Here is a 27,990-nt window from a genome sequence, read left to right as displayed (position 1 = left end):
GGCAAGATAATTAATCCCAGGGGATTAATTGTTCTGCTCTCTCATTCTTTTCTTCTAAATTTACAATAAGATTTTTTTTTTCAGAAATAACAGAATGGGGTTATTATCTGATTACCTGTTAAAATTAACAGCATTAAGGCAGAAAAAAATAAAATAAATAATTAAAAAATAAAATAGTGAAAAAGGATATCTTAATACATATCTTGATTTTAGAATTCAATAAAATTATCATAAATCATTGTGTACGGTATTTTAACCAAAATAAAGTATGAATATTATATTTTAAATCCATATTTCAAAGAATGTACACAATACTACACATCATTCAATATTGACCTTAACTTCAAAACAAAGTTCATTTGCAGACACAGGCAGTGCAGTAATTAATCTCAATGTGACAGATAAAGATAAAGCTTAGTATTTTCTTCCTGTGGAAGGTTAATTAATCCCAAAGGACAAATATTGCACAGCCTTCCAAGTATATACAATGGTAACATTCTCAGCAGTTATCTCTCTTTGCCCATTCATTCTTATGCATAGTTAAGGAATCTACCCCACCACCCCAGCTCCAAACCAGAAGACATAGAGAACCAAACTTAGCATCAAAATATGTATTTCTGTCTACTGAACTACCATACCAAATTTGAACTTGATTGGGCAACCATAAAAAAGTTATTAGAAAAAAAACAAAAAAATTGTGGATGGAAGAGTGACAGACGGACAGACAGAGTGATTACTATAGGGCACCCGCAAATCCTTGCGGGGCCCTAATAAGTAATAAACAGCAATGTTAAAAAGTTCACCAGGATATGAAGTTGGTACGTGATCAAATCTACTGAGAAGCCCTTCCGGTGACCTTTTTAAATTGCTGTTTATATTGAAAGAAGTGTGAATCAGTAACTCTAAATACCGTACATTCCTAATTTTACGCGAGTACATGTACTTAATTCCGCGATTATGCTGTTTAGAATTGAATTGCGACAATAGTTTTTTCATTATATTTTCATATGGTTCAAAGCTGACTGAAAAATAAAAGCAATATTTTAAAATTAGCGAGTGTTGTGTCTTACAAGTTTACCCAAATATTAATTCCTCTTGTTAAATAAGGAATCTGCAGTACATTTTATGTTACTGGAAGCATTCCATAAGTCTTTTAAATTTAAATATTTACAAATTTATAATAAGTTCTTTGGTAACATTCACCCATGACTTTCTGTTACTGTACATACTGATGAATCCTTTTATCCCCAGAGATTCAATCTCCATGTAAACAAGCAGTCGGCTGTACGTCTCTATCAGGGCCGGAGACTGTGCTATGGTGGCCTTAGATTTGGCCTGCTTGATCACACGGTGAACTATACTGTGTATTAAACTGAAAGAGAGAGAAATGTCAGTGAACTTTACTGTGTATCAAACTAAAAGAGAAAGAGAAATGTCAGTGGACTTTACTGTGTATTAAACTGAAAGAGAGAGAAATTTCACAGTGAACTCATAGGTGTATTAAACTAAAAGAGAGAAATTACATAGTGAATTGTACTAAACTAAAAGAGAGACAACACATGCTAAAACTCTGTGTGAGCTTTAATGTCTGCAAGACACTTGATATTTTGTTCAAAAGAAAATAAATTCATCTAGTTCATGAATCTTATTTACCATGAAGAATAGTCATACTAAGTCTATTAAACTTATTTCTCTTAACACTGTATTATGGTTTGCAAAGCTCAATCATAAATGAAAAACACAGGTTTCTTCCATAAAATCCTTTTTTTCAATTCATAATTCAAATCAAGTAATCTGAAAAAGTGACAAACCTCATTTTGGCGTGAACTGTCAGGGAATCTAGGAGGCTCATGGCTAGAGGCTGAGTCGGAGCAGAGGCCACTATGTTGCCTGGCAACAATGTTGTGTGTTTACTGTCGCCATAGATACTCTCCACCAGTTTCCCCATTGGCAGGTTGAAGTAGTCATTGTTTGTGCTGTCTGTAATGACATAGCACAGCTATTACTGAAATATCTCTGTTTTAAAATGGACAAATCTCTTTGGAGAACTAACCTGTACTGATAAAGTACTTACAGGCGTTACACAGGAGGGCTATCTTGTAGTCATTCAGTGACAGATTCTTGTTGTTCAAACTCTGCTTCAAAAACCTGAAACAAAGAAAGATTTCTTTTAATCCTGTATATTTATTGCCACATAATGGAGAGCAAATCTAAAGAATATGGTTGGTCTAAGTGGTTTTCACGAGCTGTTTTATACCTAAGAGTACATGTATTGTCAAATGTTGCTAACTTGTACTTGACAACTAGTGTCAATGACCTCTTTTACAGTTATCAGTGATCATGACCTACTCGCAGTGTTCCTGAAGGGCGTGTGGGGTGGGGCGAGGCGGTTTGATGGTGTCCGTCTGGGCCTTCTTATTGAGGTGGATCCAGATACAGGTGGCAGCCACGCCGTGGGTTGACTGGGCCTTGGTGACGTCTGGCATTGGGATCATCCCCTTGTCAGGATACAGCAAGTCATACAGCTTCATCACGGGCAGAAACTCCTTCAGCTGTCAAACATACACAATATCACATGTTGGATAAGCCAGAATTATCATGCTCTATTGAAATAAGACAGCTCTTGCCACAAATAATAAGATAAGACGGAATCATTACGATCTATTTAAGTGAAAAAATGTGCGCTCAATGCATATTGACAAGTCAGAATGCATTTCTTGTTAACTTTCAAGATCTTAGATGGAGAATCTTTTTTTCTTTTAGAATGTTAAGAATAAACACAAGTTAATCTATGTTAGCTGACTGACCGGGTTCTTTTGAATGCTGCCCGATATAAACTGTAGAAGGACCCACATCAAATGGTCTCGCCCTTTGTTCAGGTTACGGCCCTTCAGCTGCAGAAGTTTAGAGTATTTTCAATCATTACATGTACATAGTATATTGTTATATAAAGAATCGTCACTTTTAAATCTATCCAAGAACCTTTTGTTTACCTTCTCATAAAGGGACACAACCATGTGTGGAAAACTGGCAAACTGAAATAACACAAAGTAAATGACTTGGCTGGATAAATGCTGCCATAGCAACTGACTGAGGCATTCATCATTGGAGGCGTCATCATTCTCGGACCTTTCCATCGCCATGACAACCAGGTCCACCAACTGCTCCTCTAACACCTCACACCTTTGTTTCACCTGTCAAAGGTAAACAAAATCATCAATACCTGTCAAAGGTAAACAAAATCATCAATACTATGCAATGGTCAAGTTTACACATAGCAAATTCAAGGTACATAACAACTTGCAGTAAATATGTCAACAGATGAAAACTTACAAATACTATATACAGATACTGACTGGGGTTGAAGGCTACATTAATTATGTCAGACCCAGAGGAACAAAAAATTACCCAACACTTAGTGGGAATATCCTCTTGATATTATACCTAGCAGGTCAATATTTTAAAACAGTTTACTGGTCAATATTTTTTAGATGAGCTAACATTTCAATTTGATGACTACTCGTCTATAGGGTTTTATAGTCTATACTATTGAATATAACAACAATAAACAATAATCAACAGTAGATCAAGCTCACAAACCCACGTACATACATATTCCTTGACAATGCTATACATAATATTTACATTTGAAAATACCGCGATATGTTTCCTTTTTTTATGATGTTACAATGATCATAGCTTGATGCTTGGATTATTGTAGACATAAAATCTCTGCAATTTTAACAGTTCTGAATGATTTCTCTTTTTCCAACGTAAATATAAGTAATAAACAGCAATGATAAAAACTTTTTAAACTGCTGTCTTAAATGAACAGCAATTCATGCATAAATAAATGAGGACAAAATTCTTAAGAATTTTTGTCAAAATATGCAAATCTACAGGATATGTCCTAAATTACCTCTAAAATTTTCGAAATTTTGATCAGCATTTCAAGAGAAGTTATGTTGACAATCTGTTTCAGTAGCATATTCGTTACTGGCTAAAGTTATAGTTTCAAATAGGGCATACCTCCCCAAATACAGTAAAACAAGCTTACTGCGAACACACTTGTAATAAACTGATGCTTTATAATGTAATGTACATGTACTGTGAACCTAAATAATATCCCTACAGTCAAACTTCGTTATATCGAACTAGAATGGACTGTTTTAAACATTCGAGATATCCGAGTCTTCAAGATATTGAGGGTAAAATACTTAAAAAATAAAGGAGGGTAAAATACTTTAAAAAATAAGTGGTTGGGACTTACAAATTACATCGACATATCTATTGTATTCGAGATATTAGTATTTGAGATATCGAAGTTCAACTGTAATAAGTTTATAACAAAGCAAAGTCCCTCAGGCATATTGTTATAAGGAAGTTTTACTGTATGATTTGTTATAACGTGCTGTTCTTTAAGCATTGACTGCTTATTTTTGGATGTTGTCGTGCAGACAAATTATCATACCACGCAAAGGCGTGGTATTTAATTTTTGTCTTATAATTATGTCTACACCGCTTTACATCCAAAAATAAGCATTCAATGCTTATATTTATGTTTTCTTACTGATGTCTATTTGTATGACATATTGTATATCACTGCTTTAAAGCCATTATTTGCTCTCTTAGTCAGGAGTATGATACAGACATGAAACAGCCATACTATCATGTTATTTAGTTAGCTTCCATGACAAAAAATAATGTGCTAGAAACTTTGTGAAGAAAAATCTTTTTTATTAAGGAGTAGATAAATTTTAATGATTGTTTTTCAAAAGTACATATCAAATTGGTTATGTGAGATTGAAAGTTTCATTCAATCTTACAATAATAAATGTACTCAAAACAAGTGAAGAGTGACGTTTATATTTGTGCTCATGGCACATGAATTAGCCAAGTGTATTCATGAAAATTTAACATCGGAAATTTCCGTAAGCCTAGGGGAAATATACACTGAATGTAAATATATACTATTATAGTTCACTGGATGTCTTCCAATTATGTAGCAGTAAATAACATGTCAAAATCATTATATCACCAGTGAAATGACATCCATTTCACTTTTGATAACTTTTAGCATATATTTTCATAGTCTACTTTATTTTACTTTATTCTTATTTTATATGTTCCCATACTTAGCAATTCCTTATTGACATCTAAAGCATTCCTTATTATTTATTTCTAAAGGTTGTCCAAGCTGTTGTTTATTTCTTAATCCCCTAGAATATTTAGTGATTTCACAGTAATTGTTAATCCTTATTGTCAGTGACACTGCTCATGACACTGGGCACTCATAGGTGTTAGTTAGGGTAAACAAAACCACTTTGACTTCTTCACATCAAAGGGATGACACTGATAACTTACTTATTTGATTAGCCCTAAGTGACAACTTTACCTTAGGCAATTCATAGAGAAATTAATTCTTGTACATTAGTTCTTTTAGAAGAGAGTTAGCTTTGAGACTTCGGACTGAAAGGATGTAGGGCGAAGCTAGGAAATCATGTAGAGTGTTAGGAGACAAATTTCTAATTCATCTGTTTAGGCCCCTCCTCTAAATTACAGTTAGGAACAAGACTTGCTCATTAATGTTGTTACCTGCGTGTGTAGATTGGATTATTTAACATTCAATCTTTAATAAACATTTCTCATATCCTGCCATTTGGACTTTGTGCATTCTTGATTTACTTATTCCCCTTGAGCTTAATTCCCCAAATGAACGTGCACCATCGCCTAGTTATGTACCAGACATCCGGGCGTGGTCACAATTACATCCACTGCAGCTTGTTTTAAGTAATTTAATTACCAACCAACAGTATATATAATTATCAAACAACTAATAGCCAACTTAAATCAATAACCAAGCAACATATATAACAAACGAATAGTACTAAGGCTTCATAACTGACCAACAGTGAATAACAAATCAAAAATAACCGACCAACAGTGAGTAACGAATCAAAAATAAACAAGCAACAGTGAATAATTGACCAACAGTGAATAACGACTCGATGATAAATAACCGACCACCCTCAAATAACCAACCTATACATTATAAGGCTTAAAATGAATTCTATATGTAATGAATTCTTACTAGTTAAAATCAAATTAGATTGATCATGATAGAAATGATATTTTTTGCAAAGACTCCAGGAAAAGGGAAATTTTGCCAGATTGATACATAAATTAGAACTCGCAAGCAGAACTAAGGAAATGGAAAAAAGAAACAAATCTGCAAACATGAGACAAGAGAAATGACTGAAGCATTTCAACTACATATTAATAACATTAAATTTTTGTAGGAAATTTACATTTAGCTGGGAGAAATAAGATGGAGTCAGTCTCATCAAATATGTAAGTACATTACTTAAAAGGAGTTGTTTCTAGGGTAAAACATTTTCCATGGTTATTTGAAAATTTCATTTTCATCCTGGGAATCAATTTTTAAAGGGACATCTCCAAATTGTAACTATTCTTATCTAAATAAATAATAAAATCAAGTATGATTTAAGTAATTTGTTCACTCCCAAACTTGTCACCTAACAGTGTAGCGCAATCAGTTTGAGCATTAGCTATGAATCTGTAAGTCATAAGTTCAAATCTTACTGTGCCTTTTATATTTTTTGACTTTCCAAAAATTTTTAAGCATATATACCGTACTTTTTGGTCAAATTTGAAAAACTCTAAAACGGTGAAAGTATTTTGATTATTAAGTACTTTATCGACAGGTGTCCCACCTAGGAGGGTGGTCAATCTGCCCCATGGCCAGAGCATGACATTATATACATAATAACATTGCATGACTTTATCTCCCAAGACTGTGATAGTACAGAAAAAACTAGAACTGTCCTAATGGGACTAACACCCCCGCAAGGCTAATTTCAAATGGGACAAATAATTTAATTGTATAATAAAGGTTTGGAACACTTACCAAAAAAAAAAATTCTATACATGTAATTGTAAAAAAAAAAATCAGTTAACAAAGAAAAATCAAAATTGTCAGAATTTCACTGTAAATTCATATCTATAACAGTTACTGTAACACATTTACAAATGTATGTATCTGCATGATGATAATTTATTTTTAATGTATGTATCTGATGATAATTTATTTTTAATTGAATTGATTTAAAGAAAAACCAACAAAATGACAATAACCCCTCTCTTTGCAGTAAATGGAAATACCGGTAGCCAAGCAATGCTCTTCTGTTGATAAAACTTTCAATATCTTTCTAATAAGAGTCTTGACAGATGCAATTAGTTGTTTCAAATTTTCCTCACTTTCTCCTATGGTACAATGGAACTCCATATCAGAACATTGATCCCATAGGACTATGATTTTCTTTGATGAGCTTGTTAAATTCAATAAACTCCCAAAACATTACTATAATTACCATACTATGTAAAAATATGTAAAAAAGAAAATTTAATATTACAAACAATTTTAAAATTGCCAAAACACTACAATCATATCTGCATTCAGTAATTTTGAATTTCATTTAAATTAATGCCCTATAGGGTCACTTCATCAATTTACTTGACTAATAAACTTAAACAACTTCTAAAAATACCGTATTTTTCGGGGCATATGTCGATGTGGGGCATAGGCCGAATTGCTAATTTTTAGACAAAATTCAAGATAAATCCTTAGACTAGCCGAATTGGGGGATAAGCCGATTTTCAATCGATGATTACTATAGTGAAAGTATGACCGCTGATTAAGAAAGTCACCGTATTAAGTACATGTATATACTTTCAAATTATCGATGTAGAAAGTCAAAAGAGTAATTAAAGTTATTAAATTTGCTTAACATATATATTTCAAGCAATTTTTAAAAATCAATCTGTGTTTTGTGGCTGTTTGGTCTCTTCCGTATTCGTCGGTGTATCGTTGTGTATCGTAATTTTACATAGTGTAAATTTAATTGCAACACCAACCTCCGTGGTTCTGTCTGGTAGAACTAAGTATAATATTTTACCAAACCTTTTATATTTTATTAATACCTTATTGCTAAATCTCATTTAATCAAGTTATACTTTGAAAGCTACTTGTAAATACGGGGTATGGCGTCCATTAGCTCAACACGTGGTTTCATATCCAAATAGAGTTATCCCCCGTAATCGCTATGAATGAGAAAACGAAATACCAAACATAAAATATTTAATTTGTGTTCTTTCCATTAATTAATTACTTGCCGTTATGCAGAGAAGTTGTAATGTTAAAAACACAGTTAATGCAATGAAGTGTAACGGTGTACACTATGTGCCCCCAGGCTGTGTTTTAGTCACGGGTTTCACACCTTTGTATATACACACGACACCAGAATACCGTTATTTCATCCAACAGAAAATTAATTGTAAAAACACATAGCATTTGATTTATTCTACACCCAAGACCAGTGATTCCTACGAACGCAGACATGAAGAATTCACCAAAATTCCGTCATATTACATTCTACCCGGTTTCGTTTTCTTTTTTACTACGCAATAATAGTTTCCAGGGTTCATACACGAACGTGGGAAAAAATTCTTTTGATTGGGATTGTAAAGAAAGACCTTGTACAGTACTGTACATTTTATTACTCACGATGTCATTACAAAAATTATCAACGGGACAACTATCGAACAATAGTTCAAACGGATGAAAAAAAACCAACACTCATAATAAATTGCTACAACAGTACAACGGATAAAAACAGTGGATTTTATATTTTACTGTTAATTTTTTTTTACTTTGAGTCTAAGAATAGCCGATCCCGGTGGATAGGCCGGGGCTCGCTCATCGGAGGAAAAAAATACCGGCCTATGCCCCGAAAAATACGGTAGTTTAACTTTTTTATTAATAATGATATTATTTATTTCCTTATAATGATAGAAACATGTGGTTTACATGAAACAGTTTTAAAATAGCCCCAAAACCATCACCCATTTTACAGATTATCAATTTCCCCTAAACACATGCTCCATTTGAACCATGGCTCAGATAATGGCTCCCTTGGGACAAATGAATTCAGCCACACTTGTCTTTGATGTTTTTATTAGCTCCTAAGAATTTATCATTGACAAACAAAAACTGTCAGTTGATAGAATACCTATAAAAATAATTTTTTTTCTTAATTAAGACATAAAGACAACAAAAAAAACCTCCATCTGGATGTATTTTTATAAATGTTTTAATACTATTAATTAATTAATAAAATCTGTAAGGATTACCTCCCTTACTTTTCAACATTAGTGTACAATATTAGAATATGGAAAATGAAAACTGGTATAAAATCATTAAATCTCGTCTGATCTTCAAAAAAATTGCAGGTGCACATATTCAGATAATGTTCAACATATGTACAAATTTTCAAACTGTTCCATGCAGTAATAAAAAATTCTATAGGGGGGACAAAGTTGCGTCTACAGACAGACAGACAGACGGACAGGGTGAAACCAATATACCCCCCTAAACTTTGTTTGCGGGGTAATAAATATTAAATCAATACATTTTCACTATGAGGCCATATTGGCCCCGCCCTAGGGTCTGAGCCCCTGACCCAGGGACCATGAATTTCACAATTTTACAATTTTATAATTAGATCTTCAGTCTTTAATCTGTGCTGAAAATGTTTTATGAATATTTTAAAAACTGTTTAGCCTATTTTCTATATGTAAACCTCTTTTTATAGATTTATATGCCTATAATAACTCAATCAATTTTATTTGTGTATGCTCATTGTGTAGTTTTAACTTATTATGTAAAGCGCTTTAGAGTAATTTTATTATATTTAGCGCTATATAAATGTTATAATAATAATAATAATAATTTAAGTTGAGGACTCTACGGACATCATCACCATGCATTTAGATTTTCTAAATAATATATACGGGAGTAGAAAAGAAGATTTTTTTAACATTTAATACATTTTTATTGCTAGATCACTTAACCTCCAGCACATGTCAGAGTCAGTGTTTGTGAGGATGTGTCATATAGTGGGGACTTCACAAGAGGTGGCATTCAGGAGGGAGGCAGCAGACATAAAGGAGATTGTGACAAGGGTCATCACGGAGAAATTGGGGAGACAAGTTATATTCGTGAAAGGGATGGTGAGTGGAAGTTACAGAGAAGGATTTAGACTGAGGGGATCAGATATTGATACTATGTTATGGCCAAACAGCTATCGAGTGATCATGGACATGTCTCAGTCTGTGTATTACAACACAGCCAATACAACACTGATTCTCTCTGACAGTTCTGAGAGTCCACCAGGGTTTACTTTACTTCAGGTAATGACACCAACAACAGATAAATATGTCATGGATGTTCTTTTAACAGGTGTCAGAATGAATGACAAAGTCTATATATCTAGTTCTATACACAGACAGTTATATTGTTCAGCATTACTGCATAATTTTACTGAACATGGGCCCTGTGGTAGTGGTATAGTCGGAGGTAACATAGGAGAGGGACTAGAATATGATATGGCCTTTTGTTATATTTGTGACTTTTGGCCTCCGTCTGCCTCTTCATGGATAGACAGATGTCACTCATGGCCTGATCCTGAAGTTGTTGATGAAATTGTCAGAAATGGATGTCACTTTGTAGCAATAGGACACCCACTAGGGTCCCATGTACATAATGAGTGGAGATTTTCTTTTTCTCAGGCAGAACAGAAATGTGTGTATGCAATGAACCACAGCCAGTTTTTGACTTATGGATTGTTAAAACATTTCCTAAAAGAAGTTATAAATCAACAATCAGAAGAAACCAATGAACTGCTGTGTTCCTATCACATGAAGACAACCATTTTCTGGGCGATTCAACAAAACACACTACCCCACTGGTGTCCACAAAATCTCCTGGTCGGTTTCTGGGTCTGCTTTAAACTCCTCCTTATATGGGTGTATAAGGGGATCTGTCCTAACTTTTTCATCCCACAAAACAACCTGTTTCTGACAAAGGTCCATGGCTCAGCACAAAACAGATTGTTCCTACAGTTACATGAATTATACAAGAAAGGTCTGGCCTGTCTGTTACAGAGTCCCTCTATCAGGTCCTACATCATTGATGTCCTGTACAATCCTAGAGCTTTTGTTTGTATAAATGAGAATTTTTTGAAGCCTGAAGTTGACTATGATGAAGAACGTTTTAAAGAGATAAGGAGTAATGCTATCTTATCTACAGAAATTATACCAGAATATACAATAGAACAGTTGTTAAACTCGCCCCTGACACACAATCAAGTTGTCATGTTACGGACATTTACAGCCACTAACCTTCAGACCACTGCTTTTGTATTACACAACATGTACACTAACATAGGTGCTAACAAACATATGTATATTGCAGACAAAATATCCCATCACATGCTGAAATTAGCAGCAAGGTTTGGATGTGTTTCTGACATGTTGTACATTGCCATGTATTATTACAAGACACTCAGATACAGGGAAGCTTTATCTGTTATAGAGATGACAAAGGTCAAGTTAGCACAGCCATATCTGATGTATAATGGATGTGTAGACAGAGAGAGGTATACTGAGGCTGTAGGGGGACAGTCCTTGTCTACAAAGATCAGACAGGCTGTGGCATGGGATATCAGTCTTGACACCAGAATCTGTTATATCAATGAACTAATACCAGAACAACAGTCTACTCTACAGAACAGGGGGGCTACATTAGATATCCCAGTGTTTGTACTGTTACTCTTTCTAGAATTCTTGTGTTACAGACACATTGATACAACATTATCACAAGCAGCTCTAGATAAGCTACAGGTCCTAGTCCACTATGATCAGGGACTGTATGTACGTGATCTATTCAGAGATATCTCCTGGGAGATCCTGGGGATCTGTCAACAGATCACAGGGAACCTCCAGGCTGCTCTATACTCATTCCAACAGTCACAATATTCATACCAACAGTCACCCACACAGGATCCACTACAACAAGCACAAAACGCTTTACAAAGAAGAATTCAGGATATAGTAGGAACAGCTATGCATTAGTACATGTAAATGTTTCATTAATTCAGTTGGATTCAGGGGCACAGGAAGGTATTTCATATTTGGGTGGCATATTCGATCGATAAGGGGTTGGGACTTAATATTTGTTTATTTATGTTTGACGACATAAAATGTGTATCACGATAACACAACTCACATTTAACTAGAGATGTTTATGGGCATGTTCATTCTTCAATTATTATTTGACTCATCAGCTGCACATTAAAAACATCTAAAAATGGATGCAGGTTGTGAGGAAGGGTTTAAAGCAGCTGTAGCGTTCTGTGAATTTGCTGTTTTGTGTCATGGCAAGACATTGAAAATTCGTTTTGATTCTTATAAGATACTGTAAAACGAGAAAATTTTGTGCATGCATATTTTATTGCAATTGCAAGTGCCAATACATTAGCATAAATTTTTTTAGCGCACATGTATTTAAAAAAATGTGCTAGTTAAAATATTTTGTTAGATCCACACCTAAATTACTATGCTCTGTCCTGAGTTTTTGCTTTCACCAATTTTTGCTTGATATTTTGATAAATATAAATACCTTTCTGCTCACACTATGTTCAAGACATCCACTAATATGAAAAATGATCAGATAACATGTTTGAAATGCCCCCTCTACCGCTTCAGATTTCAATACACATTCCAAAATAGAAAGTCTATGGAATTTTGCATTGCATCAGCCATGATTAAGCCTGGATGATAACGATGAAAAATTGCGTGAGGTGTCCCGAGTACTTCCGAATGGAGAAAAGATGTAAACATCTCCCATTATAAATCTCTGTAAGAAATTTGTTTTCATTCCTGTGAACTTTTATGAATGAAAAATGATAATTTGTCATTGAAGATATCTTGGATATATTCCCTTTTATTGATTTCAACAGCATTTCTTTCACAGGTATGTGTATTTTTATCAAAAATCCTCAAAAAGTGATGGAAACAATAACTTGGGACAGACTATAGCAAGTATATTTTGTGGTCACTGAAGCATGTAATTACAACAGCATTGGTTTCTAACTCAGGTATACAGGTAAAAATTTAGTCATTCTTCCCGAGGTGTAGTACATGCATGGACATGTCATAATGTCGATCGTAAACTTTATAAAAAAAAAAAATGGAAAATGTGACAAGTTTCTACCTGATCCAGAAAAAGAACTGTGTGAATTTATTACTGATTCTTTCAAATTGCCGAAAACGCCAAAGCGGGAAAAACAAAAGACATTTTTTTTCTTCAGAACTTGGTTTCCCTGTGCGTAAAAATACCATCCATAAACTGGCGAAAGCTTATATAAAAACCAGAGACAGAACGCCGTCCTATAGAGTTTTAGAATTACCGAAAGAAGACGAGGGTCGACCATTACTACTTTGTAAATACGATAAATTAGTACAAAACCAAAATTAAGATAGAATGGAAGCACGGAATATCATATCTCGTGCAGTTTCTTCTAGGCCAACCAATCAAAATCGGGATTTGGGATCGGCATTGCAGTTTACCTGTGGCACTTGTGTGATTGGGATGTGTGAATATGCTAGTCTACCTGTGTTGTTGTGTCTAGCATATATAATAATTTTGATAATAATTAATCAGGATGTATCGTATACACAGAGAACGACCTAAGCGATCGAAGTCAATTGTTTTAGATACTGTTTAAGCTCCTGTGCTACATGATGTCTTTTCAGCTTTTCTTTGTGTGTGAAATAAGTTTGATATCGAGTAAAAATATATTCATGATTATTGTTATTATGCATACAAAATCAATGTATTCATTAATAAATGGTTAAAAAAACCTAGCTTTCTAAGGTTTTAAGCAATTTTATGTACAGATATGTGTACCTAACTTAATCTTGGAGATATATATGAACCTGGACATTCTGGGCTATTATTTCATTCATTATTTGTTATGATCATGATATTATTTTTTTTAAGTATATGCCCCCTGAGGGCCCTTGATTGGTGAATAAATAAATATATAAATATTGAAAAAAAAAAAAAAAAAAATATGTGTCTGGGTTTTCTCTTAGCTTGTCCAAAAAATGTCTGCCAGTTTCCAAATTTTGGGATAGATCAGGGAAATTTATACTCATATAAATTGTGTTGAAAAAGTTTACAATTTTATATATTAAACCGCTTCATTCCATAAAGTGTAAACTGCCCCAACCCACTGCAGTTTATGCCTATAGCGAATTGATAGCTATTGAATTATTGATACTGACAATATATGACATACAAACATTTCTTCACAAGGTTTATGTACTAAAAATTATCCAAGCATTGAATTAATGATCAATAAAGGCATTACTTTTGTAGTTGTTTTGGGTTTAATATACATGCATATGACTTAATTCTAAGCACTTGGAAAACATTATCACCCCATACACAACAGTGATTTTAAAAAAAATCTCATTTGACGTTTTCTTCATTTTTATGGTGCGCATTATACATAGTAACAACGGTTATTCGGCATTTTACACCCAACTTTGTGAGTGCATATGACACACAGGTGTGTGCTATACACTTCACTTTATGGTACACAAAACAAAAAAGGTCTGTTCAGAATAGAAGTCTGATTCTATACCTGTTTATTGAGTCCCAGCACGTTACGTACCTATTAATTGAGTCCCAGCACGTTACGTACCTATTAATTGAGTCCCAGCATGTTACGTACCTATTTAATTGAGTCCCAGCACGTTACGTACCTATTAATTGAGTCCCAGCATGTTACGTACCTATTTATTGAGTCCCAGCACGTAACGTACCTATTTATTGAGTCCCAGCATGTAACGTACCTATTAATTGAGTCCCAGCACGTAACGTACCTATTAATTGAGTCCCAGCATGTTACGTACCTGTTTATTGAGTCCCAGCACGTTATGTACCTGTTCATTCAGTCCCAGCATGTTACGTACCTGTTTATTGAGTCCCAGCATGTTACGTACCTGTTTATTGAGTCCCAGCATGTTACGTACCTGTTTACTGAGTCCCAGCATGTTACGTACCTGTTCATTCAGTCCCAGCATGTTACGTACCTGTTCATTCAGTCCCAGCATGTTAAGTACCTGTTTATTGAGTCCCAGCATGTTACGTACCTGTTTCTTGAGTCCCAGCATGTTACATACCTGTTTATTGAGTCCCAGCATGTTACGTACCTGTTTATTGAGTCCCAGCATGTCACACACCTGTTTATTGAGTCCCAGCATGTTACGTACCTGTTTATTGAGTCCCAGCATGTTACACACCTGTTTATTGAGTCCCAACATGTTACGTAACTGTTTGTTGAGTCTTAGCATGTTACGTACCTGTTGATTGAGTCCCAGCATGTTACATACCTATTTATTAAGTCCCAGTTTGTTACAGACCTGTTTATTTAGTCTCAGCATGTTAGGTACCTGTTTATTGAGTCCTAGCATGTTACGTACCTGTTTATTGAGTCCTAGCATGTTATGTACCTGTTTATTGAGTCCAGCATGTTACCTACCTGTTTACTTAGTCCTAGCATGTTACGTACCTGTTTATTGAGTCCCAGCATGTTACATACCTGTTTACTGAGTCCCAACAGGTTACGTACCTGTTAATTGAGTCCCAGCACCATACATACCACTTTATTCCTGTTTATTGAGTCTTAGCATGTTACGTACCTGTTGATTGAGTCCCAGCATGTAACATACCTATTTATTAAGTCCCAGTTTGTTACAGACCTGTTTATTTAGTCTCAGCATGTTACGTACCTGTTCATTCAGTCCCAGCATGTTATGTACCTGTTTATTGAGTCCTAGCATGTTACGTACCTGTTTATTGAGTCCTAGCAGGTTATGTACCTGTCTATTGAGTCCAGCATGTTACTTACCTGTTTACTTAGTCCTAGCATGTTACGTACCTGTTTATTGAGTCCCAGCATGTTACATACCTGTTTACTGAGTCCCAACAGGTTACGTACCTGTTAATTGAGTCCCAGCACCATACATACCACTTTATTGAGTCCCAGCATGTTACGTACTGATCATTGAGTCCCAGCACGTTACGTACCTGTTTATTGAGTCCCCACATGTTACGTACCTGTTCATTGAGTCCCAGCATGTTACATACCTGTTTATTGAGTCCGAGCATGTTACATACCTGTTTATTGAGTCCCAACATGTTACATACCTGTTTATTGAGTCCGAGCATGTTACATACCTGTTTTTTGAGTCTCAACATGTTATATACCTGTTTTTTGAGTCTCAACATGTTATATACCTGTTTACTGAGTCCCAGCATGTTATGTACCTGTTTATTGAGTCCGAGCATGTCACACACCTGTTTATTGAGTCTCAACATGTTATGTACCTGTTTATTGAGTCTCAACATGTTATATACCTGTTTTTTGAGTCTCAACATGTTATATACCTGTTTACTGAGTCCCAACATGTTATATACCTGTTTACTGAGTCCGAGCATGTCACACACCTGTTTATTGAGTCTCAACATGTTACATACCTGTTTATTGACCAGCATGTTACATACCTGTTTACTGAGTCCAAGCAAGTTACGAACTTGTTTACTGAGTCCCAGCATGTTACGTACCTGTTTATTGAGTCCAAGCATGTTACGTACCTGTTCATTCAGTCCCAGCATGTTACATACCTGTTTATTGAGTCCAAGCAAGTTACGTACCTGTTTATTGAGTCCCAGCATGTTAGTACCTGTTTATTGACTCCCAGCATGTTACGTTCCTGTTTATTGAGTCCCAGCATGTTACGTATCTGTTTATTGAGTCCCAGCATGTTACGTACCTGTTTATTGAGTCCCAGCATGTTACATACCTGTTTATTGAGTCCCAGCATGTTATGTATCTGTTCATTGAGTCCCAGCATGTTACGTACCTGTTCATTGAGTCCCAGCATGTTACGTACCTGTTTATTGAGTCCCAGCATGTTACGTACCTGTTTATTGAGTCCCAGCATGTTACAGACCATATCCCTGGAGTAAGGCTGTTCCAGAACATAGCGCAATAGTCCAGTCTGGGGTTCTGACAGTTCCTGAAGATCAAAGAAAATGTTAAGCATACACCTTCTTAGTTCATAATACCGACCAAGGACAGCACTGATTTATCTTTTTTACATCATCATCTTCTGTATTCGTTCCTTTGTGACTACCCTGTCTTACCTTGTCATAAGGAAGGGGCCCATTGAGGGGGAACTTGAGACAGGATGAGCTGAGTCGCCACACGTTACTGGTCGAGATAGCGATAGAGTATCCAACCACTGGCAAGAGATGAGTCCGACCTGAAAACAGAAGTATACTGAGATATGTTACAACCACACAAAAGGATTATACAGAGATCAGACTAGGGGCAAATTACATTGCATAGTAATGCATTACATTACCATTACTTCATGGATTTGGGCATTACATTACAATAACCTTTACTTAATTTTTTGAAGTAATGCATTACTTTACCATTACATGAGTAAAGTAATGCATTACCTTTACCATTACTTTGTGAAAAGTCAATAAGTTTTAAATTAAGTAAAACTAAATAGTTTTTGCAAATGTTCAAATAATAAACATGCTTTAACATATCTACAGTACAGGTTCATGTTCACTATCAGGTTCAGATTTAAAGACTTATACAAGATTGCTGTTGCACTCAAAGTTTCAAATATTTTAGCTATTAACTGTTTCATTTTGGATTTGAAAATCTTCCCTGCTATATCAAATATTATATTTCAGTCCAAGCAGTTGAAGCTAGGACTAAAAGATACTGTTTGACAATCTTTATCTTAGGATATACCTATACCTTAGGATACCACTAAGTGGTTATCTGTAAACTTTCCCAACACAGTTTATGAGTACAGATATTGAAGTTATTGCATTTATTCTTTCTTAAGTTTATAATTCAATTTTCTATCACCAAGGACAAAAATCAAGAATAATTTGCTTCATCAATAGCACAAAATTAAAATGTAACATCATGCAGATTGATATGCTTTCTAATGCAAGAAAATGTGATTATACAAGTGTAAATGTTTTGATCTAGCCAAGTATATAATATACTACACCAGAAGTATATCGAGATATACTGGAAGCAGTGTGTATAGAATGGATTTCTACTTGCATAACATGTACATCACTTTATTCATTAATAAAGCTTCTAGTTTTATCCAAAGCAGAGTCCTATATTGACTGCTGACCTCAAATCTCTACAGATTTCAAACCATGTTGGATTTTTTGTCTTATCAGATTCCTGGATAAGGAATGACCTTGGGTCAAGGTCATGACACATCCTTAGGTCATAAGCAATCTTTGTGTGAAGTAAGAACATTTAATGCTTCTCCATAAGAAAGATATGCACTGGACACGAATTTTGCATTTTTTCTGCCAGTGACCTTGCCCTTGCCCAAATGATCTTGGGTTAAAGTCATGACACATTCTTAGGTCATAAGCAATCTTTGTATGAAGTAAGAACTTTCAATGTCTCTCCATCAGAAAGATATGGACCAGACACGAAATTTGCCCTTTTTCTGCCAGTGACCTTGACCTTGCCCAAATGACCTTGGTTCAAGGTCATGACACACCCTTAGGTCATAAGCAATCTCTGTGTAAAGTAAGAACTTCTAATGTTTTTCCATAAGAAAGATATGGACCAGACACAATTTTGCACAGACGAACCGACGGACGGATGGACAGACAAGGTGATTCCAATATACCCCCCCCCCCCTTTGTTTGCGGGGGGTATAACAAGACTGAGGAGAATTACCTGTGTGATCGATCATCTCATTACTTACCTGAAACAGTAACCATCTGGGCAGCGGGGCGAAAACTGTGAACAAAGTCAGCCAGGATGTTGCCCATCTTCTGTATAGAGAATGTTAACAAGCTTTAAACAACCAAAGTCACACATCTCAACAAATCAAAGTGGACTAAATGCAATTCACGGGTATGTAAAAATTTCCTTCAAATATTACTGTAAACGTATTACATTTGGCTGTGTATTCTATTTAGCATTTTTGGCAGAAAACGGCATCCACTAAATCAAATACATCACCAAATGTAAAATATATATGTAGATAAAATGGTACATTCAGACATGCGCTAAATCAAATCCAGGCTAATTTTTGAAAAAAAAGTATTCCACCAAATATCAGTCTTTATTCAAGAATAGAAATATAGATTAACATCTTCACACAGACATACCAGGTTGTTTATATTTCTATGACTTACCCAGTGAGGCCACTTCCTGTCCTCGGGACAGACTTTGTTGATTTCATTCACTGCAAGATACGCTGGTAACAAGCAAACATTACGATCCAAGATGTGGGCCACCAACTAAAGGAGAAAACAAACATTACGATCCAAGATGTGGGCCACCAACTAAAGGAGAAAACAAACATTACGATCCAAGATGTGGGCCACCAACTAAAGGAGAAAATCATTTATACACTTTTTTCTATATAGAAGTGATTAAATTAAATAAGATTTCTCACTGCTTTTCCTCTGTTTTCACTGACAACTCATTTCTGTTCTATACATAATCAATCACTGAATATTCTGCAATTCTCAGTCAGCATCCAATATATACATCCACACTTGATTGGCCATGAGGATGCCTGAGATACTTACGTTGACTGGGGTGTCAATATCTGGCATGACGGACACATTCTCATCTTCCTTTATCCCCTGACATTTCTCCAGGATGCCCCGAAGTAAATCTCTACAGCCCTGTACCAATCAACAAAGTACTCATACCATACAATCACAGCAAGATTATTAAAAGTAAATTATTTATAATTGTACTGTGGTTTCATTAGTTTTCGTTGAACATCAATCTTCATGGTTTTTGTTGTTTTGTTTATCCAAAAAATTAAATGTTCATTCAAGTGTAATTTCTACTAACATTTTGTATTGATAGGATCATTAGCCACAAATTTATGCATCCTTGAAACTGTGATTTTCACTTTATCCACAAAATTAATACCCATGAATATTATTGAAACCTCAGTATATTTAATTTCATCTTGTTAGAGTATGATCTCTGATGAATTCTGAGACAATATCCAGCACCTTGTAGTCCACTCCGCCGATGATTTTCCTCATCAGCTGAAACGTCTTGGTCCACATCAGGCTGGCGTTGTAGCTGAGCAGCTCATGGTCCAACAGAGCATCACAAATAGGCCTAAATGTAAGCATTCTGTGAGCACCAGTTCATCTAGATCACTGGGTAAGGTTATACAGAATAAATTCTTAAGCATAAAATAATAAGTTATGGATGGTTGAATTGTCAATATTGACTTTCTTTGCAGTGAATATACTCTTCTAATAATAATAACTATTTTGTATGAACTTGATTGTTTACTGAAATGCATATCCTTTTTCATATTTACTTGACTTTACTTTCATATTTACGTGACAGGATGATGACATATGTTCCAGGGATTTTTACCTACACTGAAAGGACTCTGTGATGTAACTTTGTTTTAAGTGTGATGACCTACTTTTTGAGAGTTTAAGTGGGATGACCTACTTTGCAGGGACTACATTGTACTCCACCAGCCCCTCCAACAGGTCCAGAAGGAGCTCCACCCGGCTGGCGTTCTGAACGTTGTAGATCTGTGTGATGTAACACTTCAGAGCAGTGTCCAGGCTTTCCTGTAGAAGAGACACAAGTACATGTCCAATCAGTCACACTGTGAACAGGTTCTTGTCTTAGTAAACCAGAACATTTACTTAATTCAATTAGCAGTACATGATACCACAAGGGCGTCGGAACAGGGGCAGCGGCCTCCGCCCCAAAAATTTTGCCCAAAAATGATTTTTTTTCAAATATCAAGATTAAAATGAAATTTTATAACAGCGACCTGCGTTCATTGGAGTGGCGATGGTAAAGGTGATCTGCATTCAATGAGGAGCGGCGAATTAACACTAACAAAAGTGGGAGTATATATACCTGTTTCTGGTGTGTGTTGACAATTGACAGGGCATTAATTAGATAGACTCGGCAGTAAAGAAATAAAGAATATTCTTTAGCTTTGATGACAAATAGCAAGTTCTAAGTTATAATCAACTTTGCATAATATGTACAAGGTACCCCTATACGAAATACCTTCCGACACCCCTGTACCATTCCTGAGATTAACCTTACCTGGGGAACATTAGCCAGGGCAGTTTTGAGGCTGTTGAAGCAGTGTTCTTTCTTCCATTGTAGAGACTCCTCTGTGTGCAAGATAACAGAACACAGGGCTGCCTCAATTGCCTCGCCATGCTGACAAGTACAAAACAGGATATATTATTTTCAATAGAATAACATATCAAAGGGCTGCCTCAGTGGCCTAGCCATGCAATAAAGTACAAAAACAGTACATGTCACTATCAATAAAATTAATGTCAAAAATTATGCATCAAGAACATTCCCTTCTGCAAGTACTCATGGAATGCAAATAGTATACAATGTTCTAATAATGAAAATGAGATTTTACATATAAACTCGATTGAAATGGTGAGAAAGTTTCTCATAGTCCCAACAACAATTCTGTCGTCGACTAGACTCAGAATTTTATTTTTCTGTTGGACTAACACTGTTTAAATGTATGACATATTTCTTATTATTGCTGCTTACTAAAATATCCCTCACGACGTCTATAATTGTGTCCTCAATCGACTTTTGAGACATGTTGACCGCGAAATTGTAAACAAATAGATGTTAAACACCGACAACTTTGCCGCTGTCTTCCATGTTACTCTACGGTTTTCGCAAAATAAATGCGTCCTGATAAAAACGGATAACACTAACTTGTACATTTTCTTGTCGTAGAATACGTGCGCATAGATTAATGTGACATTTAATGGAAATAAAACCTTTCCTCTTTGATATGTTAAATGTAAATAACAAAACCCTTCTCCTATAGTTTCGTTTTAAAGTAGAAATAAAATGCATGGACTTCGTCAGCACTCAGTCAGAGGTGTAAGAAAGCAATAAAAATGCGTGCAATGCAAATCTTTAGGTTAAAGGGCCGTGGTCACGATTTTGATCAAAAAATATTTTTCCGAATTTAATGTTTACAATGCTTTAGTAAGGCATTTCAAATAGGCAATCGAAATTTGAGTGTCATTCATTGAGTCATAAGCTTACAATTAATTGCTATGTAAAATAAAGATTTTGTTTACATTTTGAATGTTAATTTGAAAATTCCCATTTTATACGTAAAATGATTGTGTAAGACGATAAGAACAGTTCATTTATGCTTAAAATGAATAAGAAGGTACAAAATCAGCTTGAAAAAAGATTTATTACAGATATATTAAACCTATGTAAACAAAAACAGGGCACGTTTACATTTCAAAGAATTATGGGCTCTGTATCTTGCTTTTAACTCTACAACTGACTCTCAAATTTCATTATTTTATTATTAAAAGCATTGTAAAAATAAAAACAGAAAAATGGAGATATCTGATATTGGCTTAATTGTTAAAGTAATTTTACTCAGTGAGTATATGTCGCAAGGGAGAGGTGAGTATCATTCTTTGCTACTACAGGTATATAACTATAATTTACACTCTAGAGTTAAGATGTTAATCAATAGTTTCACAATCGTGAATCTATATTTCAGATAACTTATGTTTTGCAATTCCAAATACTTGTTCTCTATGGCAAAATGAGCTAAACATAGTTTCACATTTGATAAATTAGGTTTATCGACTGGTAACTATAGTTTACAAACTGCAAACTATAGTTAAAGATTCGTTAACTATAGTTTTCATATGCAAAACTATATTTAACGGTTGTAAACTATAGTTAACGAATGATAATCTGAGTTTATCTGTCTGCAAGTAACGTTAACAATTTATTTTGCTGATGAATATATATTCACATTTGTTAAACTATGATTTACATTCGTTAACTATAGTTAAGAGTTGTCAATCATAGTTTAACAATCGTGAAACTATAATTATCAAAAATGATCATGTTTTGCAATCGGAAATAGTTGTTTTCAGTGTTGATTACAGTTTAATTTACACTTCTGAAACATAGATGATAGCGTTAACAATGGTTTACAGATGTGACAGTAGATGGACGCGGCGTTAAATAAAGTTTCACAGATGATAAACTGGGTTTATCAACTGTTAACTATAACTAACGATTCGTTAACTATTATTAACGATCTACTATAACTATAGTTTTCATCTGTAAAACTATATTCAACTGTTGTAATCTATAGTTTACGAATGATAATCTAAGTGTATTTGTCTGCAAATAACGTAAACAAAAGACTTTGCTGATAAATATAGATTCACATCTGCATTCGTTAACTAAAGTTAAGATTTGTTAATATTTTAACAGATACACTGTGTTTTGCAATCGCAAATGGTTGTTTTCAGTGTTTTAGATTATCGTCGTTAACTAGTGTTTTCTGTCCGTAAACTATGGTTTACAACCGTTAAACCTAGTCTATCAACCGAGAAGTCATTATTAGACCGGCAAGTTCACGTTGTGGGCAGAGTTTAATTTTTGTACAGAAATATTACATGAATTTTAAAAAAAATTATTTATTCATCCAGGCCTCAAAAGTGTTGATCATATATATCATCTGAGAGAGATAATACGATTAGATTATTCTATTGACCATTAACAGATTAATTGTATCACAAAATATTAAAGACTTCTTGGTACGTGGGGGGGGGGGGGGGGGAATAAACATTACTACGCATGTGCGATCTCACACCCGACTTCCTGTCTTAAAAAGCCAACTTTTTTTTCGAACTTTTCCGGTTTCTGTGTTCTTTCGCACGTAGATTGTAAGTAGATTTAAATGATTTGTCAAGCTACATATGTATTCAAGTTGTCAGCATATTCTTTATACAAGTGAGGGATTTTTTAATTGTAAATAGTTTTGAGAAACAGTGAAGTTTGGAAATCATTTCCGGATTTGAAACAGGTCAAGAATGGAATTTATGGAATGACTCGCCCAAAACAATCCTTCTCTGTTAGTCATATCCTCCCCGTCTGAGAATTTGCGTTCAGAAAAAGCAAACTTTATTAGATTTAAAATCATTTATCGACGTAAGTAGAAAGAAATCTTTGTTTTGACCAGCTATAAGCTGGTATTATTTTGATTTATCTACATCATGGCTGTAGTTTTATGAGCTGAACTTTTGCAGACGACGCAAAATTTTGTTTGTCAGTAAACGTTAATTGATGTTGAGGTTGTAGTATGGTTTTATCAGTTCATCTCAAAGGCTTAAAACATGGATTAGTTGTGTGAATTGAATTTTGAATGCATTCCCTTTTTAAACACACATTGTACTGTGTAACAAACATTAATCCAAAGTATATAAGTTAGTAAGTATAAATTTCACTGAAATATCATTTTTTAAAAATTTGATTCACACAGCTACAAGATGTCGAGCAGGAAAACAAAGTCCAAAGCCACAAAGAAGCGAGCCCAAAGGGCCACTTCCAATGTGTTCGCCATGTTTGACCAGGCCCAGATTCAGGAGTTTAAGGAAGCGTTTAACATGATTGACCAAAACAGAGACGGTTTCATTGACAAGGAGGATTTAGCTGATATGCTCGCTTCATTAGGTACAGATGAACTAGTGCTACACTGAGTTATATAGCGTCAAATTTCACCGCAGAATCATGAACATTTTGTTTATTCTACCAAATTTAAAAAGAAGCAGTTTTACCTGCATAGTATTTGAATCTTTAGCAGTTACACCCATGTCATTCTGTGTGATGGTGACTTATATATTTGAATTACTGGTAAAATGGACACACATTATTGACAAAAACATTAAACCTGTACTGTAAAGTTTGTTGTCAGGAATTATTGGCTTTTAATTTCAACACATTGGTTTATTTAATAAAGATGTGAATTCAATTTGAACAGGAAAAAATCCAACAGACCAATACCTGGACGAGATGATGAACTGTGCCCCAGGCCCAATCAACTTTACCATGTTTTTGACAATGTTTGGAGAGAAATTAAACGGCACAGACCCTGAAGATGTCATTAAGAATGCATTTGCCTGTTTTGATGAAGACGCATCAGGTAATCTTTTGTTATGTTCTTGACTCAATATGATGTATGTTTGCTCTGTGTATAGAATGTAAGTTTTCAATTTTTGTAAACGTTATAACGTCACATCATTTACTTTGATATTGAATTTGGAGAAAAACTTGAAGTTCTTACTGTGATATTTCAGCTTTTGCGTTTGTTTGAAATTTTAATTTTGTTTTGAAGGTTACATTAATGAAGACAGACTACGGGACTTACTAATGACCATGGGAGATCGTTTTACTGAAGATGAGGTAAACTTTATAACTTCGTCCAGATCTTAATAAAAATTCAAAGCTTGATGTAAATTGTTCCCTGATAGTAAACAAATAAATTGGCCTGTTGGTCAGTCTGAATCCACTCTCAATTCTTGCTTGATTTCTAGGTTGATGAAATGTTTCGTGAGGCACCTTTAAAGAATGGAATGTTCGATTACGTAGAATTTACAAGAATCCTCAAACACGGCAAAAAAGAGGAAGCATAAAACGTGGGCACATGCTGCGCAACATTCCTGATTCTCCACATAGCGCGTGCGGGACCAATTCAGGCCGGAACCAGTGGAGACATTTAGTTAACACTTGTTGACGGGGACCAAACCTTTATATACACTTTATGTTATTATATTTATACATTAAACATAACCTTTGATTCTTGTTTTGTGTTCTTGCAACATTGTACTCAACAAAGCAGGGCTTGACCCAGTGTGTGTGCACAAGGAACAATTGAAGGGTAGTACATGTATATGTGATGTATAACTTCCACATGTTTTATATAGGCAAAAATAGCAGCTGTCAATGTTAAGGAAATAGTGAACTCATCAGGATAAATGACAAGAAGTGGTGTGGGAAATTGGCTTTAATGCCTCATATTTTAAATGGCAGTGAAGACTGCCTCTAAAAATTTTAATAAAATGTATGGCAAACAATATTTTGTAAGGAAGGGGGGGGGGGGGGTAGGAGGAGGTGGCTGGTAATGCAAGATCTGTGTGTTGAAATCAATGTTTGGGCCACTTTTGCATGATGCAGCATGTTTTGCCTGGAAGTTAAATGTGGAATGTCGACTGCACACATTTGAATGTGGAAACTAGCTTGATGATGGCCTGTTTGTATTCTTTGTTTGCTGATGAAAAGGCCCAACAAGACTCGTAAACAGGTAAATGCCATGCTATCGTTGATTTTAATACACAGGTAAATACAGCTTTACTTTTGATACACCTGATTGCACAACTATAATTCATATTGATCCTTAAACTGTTAAACATCTTGGATTCTGCATTTGTATCTATCAAGTTGCTTTATGTGCATTTTCTGGTATTATGTAATGCATTTAATATCTGAATATTGCCCGACTTGGAATATTAAGTGCACACTTTTATTACGAGTGAGTCATACTGGGTATAAGCTGTGCATTCTGACACAGAGGTTAGCTTGTACAGTGAAATACTTTGACCTGTTAGGAAGTTGGTGTAGGAAGGGCAAAGAAAAGAAATGCCATATATGGACATGGCCTTTTATGTGTTGTGATTAGCTTTAAAACATATTTTCTGGTCACCTGGTGTTTTTTATTGGCAGCTATCCATCAACTCCCCCCTTTTTTTTAAATCCAGCCAACCCATGTTGCTCAAAAAATCACCCAAGGTGAAATACATATTTTGATAAAATAGAGAACCCTTTTTAAAAGGGTGTTAAATTTTAAAATAATTGTCCAAAGGGTGACCTATAAAAGAGACCCATGTGCCAGTCATCACCCACCTGAGTAACAGTTCCCATTTATATCTATTTACCATCAAATTTCCCATGGCCAAAATTCAGTATAAATTTTAACCCAAATGTGTTGGCAGAACAATTCAGCTTAAGAGCTGGACACAGCTGTAAAAGGAATTGACCAATTATTACCATTAAAATCCATGAGTTGTACAAGAATATTAAATGATGTCTAAAACAAATATTAGTTTGTGCAAAAACATGAAAAACTTCAAATACAATGTAACCATTTTTACTGTTAAAAGTATTATAATATATACAGAATAATTGTTGGCTTAAAGTCAATTACAAATATACATTTGTAATATATATACCACATGTTTTTTAATCAGGGAGTTAAAATCGTATATTTACATTCTACTGTGTTTTCCCATTAAATTCTGTGATCTTCAAATGCCTCTAAATGCAACAAGTAGTCAAAGGTCAAATTGACGAGTTTTATTATGACGTCACAAACGCTGAACGCTGCAAACTGCAACGTCACAAGCGAAAATCAAAGTTCACGCTTGTGGCTGTTACTGTGGCTCTTCCATTAATATTAACTTACCCTTAGAATAAGATAGGAATTTTAAGGCATGAATCACATTTGCAGACAAGGCAAGAAGTTGAAAAAATGTAAATATAAGCATTAAATCATGATTTTTTGAAGTATACACTCTCATAACTGCCGCGGTGTGTGCATACAAATTTTCATAACGCGCTAACACGCGTTACTCAATTTGTATGCACACACAGCGGCAGTTATGAGAGTGTATACTTCAAAAAATCATGATTCAATGCTATATTGAAATATCATTTAGTATACATGTACTATATTCATTGTCCAAAAAATAATAAATTTAGGTGCTAATGGAACGATTGGACAACAAGTGGCATCTAAGGTATATTTTAGGATCTTGATATAAATTCTGAATTAGAATTTGAAATACCTTTTACTGTTTACATATTTTTAGTGTTGAATGGAAATGGTTTACATTTGATACCAAGGGCAGATAATTCTTGCTTCACCTGCATCCTTTAATTTTGATATAATAGAGTCTATCTAATGGAAGAACACTACATCATTATTATGGCATAATTTTGTTGATAAAACAATACCATGGTACATTATTCTTCCTATTAGCATCCCAACCCCAAAACTCCCCATCAATCAATCAAAGAAGGATGTGAAATACTGCCGTAGTAAATTGGTAAAACAAAT

The 27,990-nt window shown here is 34.8% G+C and overlaps 2 protein-coding genes across 3 annotated transcripts in view; one reads left to right on the top strand and one right to left on the bottom strand.

Moving 5' to 3' along the window:
• The window catches only part of LOC105318503 (mediator of RNA polymerase II transcription subunit 23), a 35,318-nt gene extending 13,589 nt beyond the window's left edge, over positions 1 to 21,729 (bottom strand). Inside the window, exons 1-15 of the mRNA XM_034455522.2 lie at positions 21,588 to 21,729; positions 21,114 to 21,233; positions 20,496 to 20,620; positions 20,036 to 20,147; positions 19,595 to 19,693; positions 19,196 to 19,300; positions 18,760 to 18,829; positions 17,138 to 17,256; positions 16,915 to 17,010; positions 2,994 to 3,194; positions 2,808 to 2,894; positions 2,350 to 2,552; positions 2,075 to 2,148; positions 1,812 to 1,980; positions 1,230 to 1,372 (exon numbers count right to left, since the gene is read on the bottom strand). Coding sequence (XP_034311413.2) covers positions 1,230 to 1,372; positions 1,812 to 1,980; positions 2,075 to 2,148; positions 2,350 to 2,552; positions 2,808 to 2,894; positions 2,994 to 3,194; positions 16,915 to 17,010; positions 17,138 to 17,256; positions 18,760 to 18,829; positions 19,196 to 19,300; positions 19,595 to 19,693; positions 20,036 to 20,147; positions 20,496 to 20,620; positions 21,114 to 21,233; positions 21,588 to 21,641 — 1,777 coding nt within the window. The 5' untranslated portion in view covers positions 21,642 to 21,729. The remainder of the gene's footprint in view (positions 1 to 1,229; positions 1,373 to 1,811; positions 1,981 to 2,074; positions 2,149 to 2,349; positions 2,553 to 2,807; positions 2,895 to 2,993; positions 3,195 to 16,914; positions 17,011 to 17,137; positions 17,257 to 18,759; positions 18,830 to 19,195; positions 19,301 to 19,594; positions 19,694 to 20,035; positions 20,148 to 20,495; positions 20,621 to 21,113; positions 21,234 to 21,587) is intronic.
• A 1,939-nt stretch (positions 21,730 to 23,668) lies between these two features.
• On the top strand, positions 23,669 to 25,674 carry LOC105318502 (myosin regulatory light polypeptide 9). Of its 2 annotated transcripts, none has more exons than XM_011415685.4 (5): positions 23,669 to 23,764; positions 24,361 to 24,551; positions 24,859 to 25,020; positions 25,213 to 25,280; positions 25,412 to 25,674. In XM_011415685.4, exons 2-5 carry the CDS (start codon positions 24,368 to 24,370, stop codon positions 25,508 to 25,510), a joined length of 513 nt encoding a protein of 170 aa, XP_011413987.1. In that variant the 5' UTR covers positions 23,669 to 23,764; positions 24,361 to 24,367; the 3' UTR covers positions 25,511 to 25,674. The 2 variants fall into 2 exon arrangements, with proteins under 2 accessions (XP_011413987.1, XP_011413988.1); XM_011415686.4 differs by lacking the exon at positions 23,669 to 23,764 and adding an exon at positions 23,888 to 24,029.
• The last annotated feature ends 2,316 nt before the right edge of the window (positions 25,675 to 27,990 follow it).

This window comes from Magallana gigas, chromosome 7, assembly GCF_963853765.1.
Source record: "Magallana gigas chromosome 7, xbMagGiga1.1, whole genome shotgun sequence".
NCBI lineage: Eukaryota > Metazoa > Mollusca > Bivalvia > Ostreida > Ostreidae > Magallana > Magallana gigas.
Note: the sequence above shows the minus strand (reverse complement) of the source record. Positions and strands in the feature narration are given on the sequence as shown.